This window comes from Peromyscus californicus, unplaced genomic scaffold (genome assembly GCF_007827085.1).
Source record: "Peromyscus californicus insignis strain IS unplaced genomic scaffold, ASM782708v3 Scaffold_3__1_contigs__length_106647218, whole genome shotgun sequence".
Lineage (NCBI taxonomy): Eukaryota > Metazoa > Chordata > Mammalia > Rodentia > Cricetidae > Peromyscus > Peromyscus californicus.
This window is the reverse complement of record NW_026294551.1, coordinates 22,367,559-22,374,498: the sequence shown is the minus strand read 5'-3', so window position 1 is coordinate 22,374,498 and position 6,940 is coordinate 22,367,559. Positions and strand designations below refer to the sequence as shown.

Below are 6,940 nucleotides of genomic sequence, written 5' to 3'. Positions count from 1 at the left end.
GATAAAACAAAGACAAGGCCTTCACTCACTACTCTACCTTGTCTTTGTTTTATCTCTGAGGTGGGAATTCTAGAGGACCCGGAACAAGTCTGGGTGCCAGGACCACCTGATTCCCAGGCTGCCTCAAGCTCCTATGTTTAGCAGGTAATTCTGAGGCATAGTCCCTTAAAACAGGCTTTGGGAAACATTACTCTATGAAAACAATAGCTATTATACACTAGGCATTGTTACGTAAGGAACACTGTGCTGGACATATCTATTTACATTTATTTATTATAGTCCAAGGAATTCAACTCAGGTTGAATGGTAGGCAGGTGCTCTACTATACAACTCCCCACTCCTGCCTTCTTTTTTTGAAGCAGGATCTAACCTGTGATCCTTCTGCCTCAGCCTCCTGAGTAGCTGAGATTATAGTGCTGAGCCCAGAGACTTTATTCATTCTATTATTTCTAATCCAAGTGCCATGCAGGGCTGGATCACAGTTTATGTAGGCACAGAGAAAATGATCCTGCCTCAGAGCTCATTAAATTAAGTTCAATCATTACAGAGCACTTAGAATAGTGCCGGTGAAAGATGGAGAAAAGTTAGAGGTTTTGGGGTTTTTTTTTTTTTGTATTTTTGAGACAGGGTCTCTCTCTCTATGTAGCCCTGGCTGAACCTGAACTCAGAGACAATATATCTCTGACTCCCTAGTGCAAAGATTGAAGGCATGCACCACCATGCCAGCAAGAGTTAGAGTTTTAAGTCACAGACAGACACAAACACAACTTGATAATAGCTCTCTTCAGTTTCATTTAACAAACTTCCTTCCCAGGACCTGTACACATTCTACCCTATCCTGAGGACCCAGTCTTGTACTTTGAGGAGAGAAACAATCAGGTGGGCAGAGGCTTTATCTTTCTACCAACCAATTTGCCTGTAGTTATACCCTTTATTTTCTTTTCTGCTTTGGCCTATGGTTTTTGTTTTGAGACAGGGTCTCTATGCAGTCTTGAAGTCAAGACCATCTGCTGTTGCCTCCTGAGTGCTGGGATTAAAGGCATGATCCACCACAGCCAGCATACAATCCTCACTGTTTTTTTGGAAAGGGTCTCTCTCAATAATCCAGACTGGCCTAGATCTCCTGCCTCAGCCTCCCAAGTACTGGAATTACAGGTGTGCCCCACTCAGTCTCCAATTTTAGTATGGATTATGGCCTTTCTTATTTCAAAATCCACTCCCATGTCCATTTGCCTGCTCTTACAGTATAAGTTTCTCCTCTTCCACAGAATCATTTTCTTCAGCACACAAACATATTCCACCATTTCCTATTTTAGAGTTAACTGAATAGGCACTCTACCTTAAACCCAATCCTTTTAATTTTTTTGTTTGCTTGTTTTGTTTTTCGAGACAGAGTTTCTCTGTGTAACAGTCCTGGCTGTCCAGAGATCCATCTGCCTCTGCCTCCCAAGGTACACTGTTATAGCCCACTAGGTTTCCTAGTGGCTGTACCCAGCAGGACTGCATAAGAGGTTGATTGGACCACAGGCCTGGATACCAGGTGACTGTAACTAGCAAGGGGGAGGTCTTTTACCCCACCCCTTGGCATTGTTATAAATAGACCTTTGGAATAAAGTTCTGGGCCCATTTGGATAAGGATCCAGGCCCACCAGAGTCTATGTTGTGTTTTCTCTCCTCTCTATTTCTAACTAAGTTTCTTAACCCTCATTCCTCAAGAGTTCCTGGGGTAAATAAGTGTGGGGGCTGGTCCCCCACAGTGTACACCACCACCACCCAGCTAAATATATTTTTAAAATAGGGATATTTCCAAACATTGAAATTGACATAAATTTTTATACTGGAACAAGAGCCAGGCATAGTGGACTCCTGTAACCCCAACTCTTGGGAGGCTGAGCTAGGAGAAGCATGAGTTCTAGGCCTGCCTGTGTTACATAGGGAAATCCTATCTCAAAAACAAAAGGGGAGCCTGGCGGTGGTGGCGCACGCCTTTAATCCCAGCACTCGGGAGGCAGAGCCAGGCGGATCTCTGTGAGTTCGAGGCCAGCCTGGGCTACCAAGTGAGTCCCAGGAAAGGCGCAAAGCTACACAGAGAAACCCTGTCTCGAAAAACCAAAAAAAAAAAAAAAAAAAAAAAAACAAAAGGGGAGCTGGGTGTGATGATGCAGGCTTTTAATCCCACCATTTAGGAGGCAGAGGCAGAGGCAGGTGAATCTCTATGAGTTAGAGACAAGCCTGGTTTACAAGGCGAGTCCCAGGAGAGCCAGAGCCATTACACAGAATAACCCTGTCATGAACCCCCCAAAACACATACACACACACACACACACACACACACACACACACACACACACACAAAAAAAAAAAAAAAAAAAAAAACCAAAACCAAAACCAAAACCAAAAAAGGAACACACTTTTTTAATCCCAATACTTGGGGGGCAGTCAGTTGGATCTCTGAGATTTCAAGGACAGCCAGAACTACATAGGGAGACCCAGTCTAAGCCAAAAAACCCCCCAAAAACAAAAGGGTAGGCATTAGATAGATGGAGGGTAGAGATATATGCAGATTGGGGAAACTATCATATAAATTATAATTGAGTTACTTAAGAGTACATATAAAAATGAATAAGGAGAAAGAGGACAAGCTTTTTCAATACTCTACAGTATTGAAGAATCCAATAGAGTGAACTGAACTGATACCATAGAAACCTAAAAAGAGAGTGGAGTCTAGCTATCAAATGATTGACCACTGGGAGTTGGTGATGACACTAAGTATTAAAAGTATTAAAAATAAAAAAATAAATCAATAATAATAAAAAAACAAATATTTATGTGTATGGGTGTTTTGCTGAATGTATGTTTTTTACTGCCAACATCAGAAGAAGGAGTTGGACCCTTAAACTGAAATTACAGATAGTTGTGAACCACCATATGGGTTCTGGGAATTGACCACAGGTCCTCTGGAAGAGCAGCCACTGTTGTGGGTTTTTTTGTTTGTTTGTATGTTTTGATTTTTCAAGACAGGGTTTCTCTGTGTAGCCTTGGCTGGCCTGGAACTCACAGAGATCCACCTGCCTCTGCCTCCCAAGTGCTGGGATTAACCACCACCCGGTTTGCAGCCATTGCTCTTAATGGCTGAGCCGGCTTTCCAGCCCCTGGAAATATCCCTATTTGTGACATTGTTTCCACTTGTGATTTCCTTCAGAACTTGACTGGAGACCCAATGTTCTTCAATCTAACAGCTTACCCAGACATCTTGACCAAGCCTATACTGACCTTCCCCTCAGATCTGCTCTTCTTTATATTTCCTTGATTGATCTCCATCTTTGTTCTAAAATTTTTTTTTTTTTGGTTTTGTTTTTGTTTTTTCGAGACAGGGTTTCTCTGTGTACTCTTGGCTGTGTAAAATTTTTTTAAAGATTTGTGTGTATGAGTGTTTTGCCTACATGTTTATCTGTGTGCCATGTGTGCCTGATGTCCTTGATGGCCAGAAGATACAGGATCCACTGGAACAGGAGTTACAGGTGGTTGTGAACCACCATGTGGACATTGGGAACCAAACCAACCTAGGTCTTCTGCAAGAGCAACAACTGCTCTTAGCCACTGGGCTGTCTCTCCAGCCCCTCGACCTTTATTTTTCCAGACGAGTTCTCTCACTGAACCTCATCCACTGAGCCAGACTGGCTGGCCACTGAACTTCAGGGATCGGCCCATTTCTGCCCTCTCCATCAAGGCTTGGGTTACAGGAATGCACTACCATGCCCAGCTTTTAAAGAACTGAAGCCAAATCCTCATGCTTACAGTGCAGGCATTTCATTCATGGCTGGGCCATCTCTGCAACCCCTACTTCTCCACATCTTTTTTGAGGAGTGAGGAGGTGGAACAAGATCTCATTATAAATCCCTGGCTGGTCTGGATATATGGACCAGGCTGGACTAAAACTCTGCTTGCCTCTGCTTTCCAAGAGTATTGGGATTAATTCCCAGCATTTTTCCACACTGTAATAATAATCAGATCTTTCCTTACTAGGGTCAAAAAATTATTTTTTCTTACTCAAGTCCACTGGCAATTCATCTCCTCTACTTCAAAAGCCAGATGTCCTGCAGAGATGGCTCAACAGTTAGAAGCACTGGCTGCTCTTCAGGTTCAGTTCCCAGCACACACATGCTCTTTCTAGCCTCTTTAGGCACCAAGCACTAACATTGTTTATTTTATGGGTGAACCACAAATAAAATAAATCTCAAAGCATCCACACAGATGTCACCCCTTCTCATTTCAATCCAAGCCTCTACCATTGCTGCAGTGACTTGAGCTAGTCTTTGCTACAGCCCTTGCTGCATTCTCCCCATTATCCTATCCTTTTTCCAATACAGAATTTATCAAATAAAACAGCATCATTCCCGCTGACCTCTAATTCTAAAAAGTTCAGCTCTGCCGGGGCAGTGGTGGTGCACTTTTAATCCCAGAACTTGGGTGGCAGAGTCTGGTCTACAGAGCTAGTTCTAGGACAGCCAAGAAACTCTGTCTCAAAAAACAAATGTAAGTTCAGCTCCTTTCACAGGCCCATAAGGCTGTAGTTGTCAACCTGTGGGTCACAACCTCTTGGGTTGAACAACCCTTTCATAGGGGTCACATATCAGATAACCTGCATATTAGATATTTACATTACAATTCATAACACTAGCAAAATTACAGTTGTGAAATAGCAATGAAAATAATTTCATGGTTGGGGTCACCACAATAGGAGGAACTGTATTAAAGGGTTGCAGCATTAGGAAGGTTGAGAACCACTGCCCTGAGGGCTCCATCCTCACCACTACTCTAATGTTTTTGATCCTTTCAACTGCCTCCCTCCATCTAGCTATATGAACCTGCTCTTCTCTATCTCTCTACCTGGGGGTTTTGCACTGTCAATCTCTACCTGAAGCACACTACCTTGCCGCCTACACCCCTTTATTATGTCTTCTAAACTTTCTCTATCCACCCAGTTTAAAAATAGCTCCTCTAGGGGGCTGGAGAGATGGCTCAGAGGTTAAGAGCACTGGTTGCTCTTCCAGAGGTCCTGAGTTCAATTCCCAGCAACCACATGGTGGCTCACAACCATCTGTAATGAGATCTGGTGCCCTCTTCTGGCGTGCAGGCATACATGCAGACAGAACATTGTATACATGATAAATAAATAAATAAATATTTAAAAAAAATTAGCTCCTCTAAATTGGCCATAGTAGTGCACTCCTTTAATCCCAGCACTCAGAGGCAGGTGATTTCTGAGTTCGAGGCCATCCTGGTCTACATAGTGAATTCCAGGACAGCCAGAGCTATATAGTGAGACCCTGTCTCAAAAAAAAGGTCCTCTCCATCACCCTCCATCAGGGCCTATAATGCACAGCTCCACATTAAATTTTGCATCACAAACTTTAATAATCATTCAATAGGCTATGTAGTCATTGTTAAACAACATGAGTTCGATAAGGAAAGGGATTTTCATGTGTTTTGATCACATAAAAATCAGTGTCTGGTGCATATCTCTGGTCAATAGGTATGTGTTAAAGGATTTGTAACAGTACTACCATCCCTAAAAATGGCATCCACCTGCCTCCAAACCGACCTCTGGGGCATCTTTTCTGGCTCCCTACAATCCATTTTCCACAATAGCTGAGAAAATCTTTTGAAATATTTAAATCAGTCCATCTCTCTACCCAGCTTCTCATCCATCACACTCGGTAAAATCCAAACCTTTTTCCAATGCATCTCAATCACCATCCTCCCCTTCATCCAGCAGATCCAGACTCACTGGATTCTTTTAAAGACCTTTCTCAGCTGGGTGTGGTGGCACACAGATGGATCTCTGTGAGTTCGAGGCCAGCTTGGTCTACAGAGTGAGTTCCAGGACAGCCAGAGCTAACGAGAGAAACCTTGTCTCGAAAAACAACCAACAAAAAACAAACAAGACCAAAAACCAAAGACGGTTCCCTAAGCCAAGCTAGATCCTGGCTGAGGGCCTTTGGAAGCCTGTAATGTGCACCCGTTCCCCTTTGCACAGCCTATTTCTCTTGCGGGTTTCCGAGGTCGGTCGGTTTAAATGTCATCTCCTCCGTTCCGCAGCTAGCCTTTCACCGTTTTTTCATGTCGTCATCACAGGAGTCACACACTACACACAGCCTTTCACCGCCTTTATCCCTACACCTGGGATCTGCGCTCCCGGATGCGAAGGTGCACAAGCTAGCCTCTCAGAGGCCTCCTCGGCGCCAGGCGCGGTGGCTGTCCCGCCGCGGGCACAGTGAGGGACCCGGCTCCGCAGACACGTCCCCCCCCAACCCTCGCGCGCCCCTCATCGTCTACCTGTCTGCCAGTTCCAGCACCTCGTGGACGCTGCCGGTGCTCACTCGGATGCGCCCGGTGTACATGTACTCGATAACGGCTTCCACCGTGTCAGGTTCTGGTCCCGGCTCCGAGCTCCACTTGCGCATCTCCACCCGGCCCGAGCGCGACTCGGAAAACTGGCCTGATAGCAAGGGCGTGAAGTACTCGGTGGCGGCGGCCAGCACCGAGCGGTGGGCACGGAACTCGCGACCTCCGGCCCCACCGAAGCACAGGGTGATGTCGCAGAACAGGCCCTGACGCCGCTGCTCGTTCTGCCGCCAGGACAACTCGGAGCAGTGAGTGCTGCACTCGAAGTCCTCGGCCTCTGGGCCCGGATCGCCCCCGCTCGCCTCCATGGCGGAGATCCCGGGCCCGGGCCCGAAGTCCACCGTGCCACTGCCTCGGACCTCGGCGGCCAGGCCCGCGGAACTGGCGGCGGCAGTCTCCATGCTCTCCATCTCCAGCACCTGAAGAGATGCAGCCGCGGCCGCAGCCGCCGCCGCCGCCGCCACCGCCGCCGCCATCTTGACGCCGCCGCAGCGGCCCCCTCAGCTTCCGAACGGTGCGGCAACTCCGGAGC

General features: G+C 46.3%; 1 protein-coding gene across 1 annotated transcript in view; it reads right to left on the bottom strand.

Moving 5' to 3' along the window:
- The window catches only part of Klhl11 (kelch like family member 11), a 17,117-nt gene extending 10,177 nt beyond the window's left edge, over nt 1-6,940 (bottom strand). The window contains exon 1 of the mRNA XM_052756818.1: nt 6,340-6,940. Within this exon, the coding sequence (XP_052612778.1) occupies nt 6,340-6,884 (545 nt within the window). The 5' untranslated portion in view covers nt 6,885-6,940. The remainder of the gene's footprint in view (nt 1-6,339) is intronic.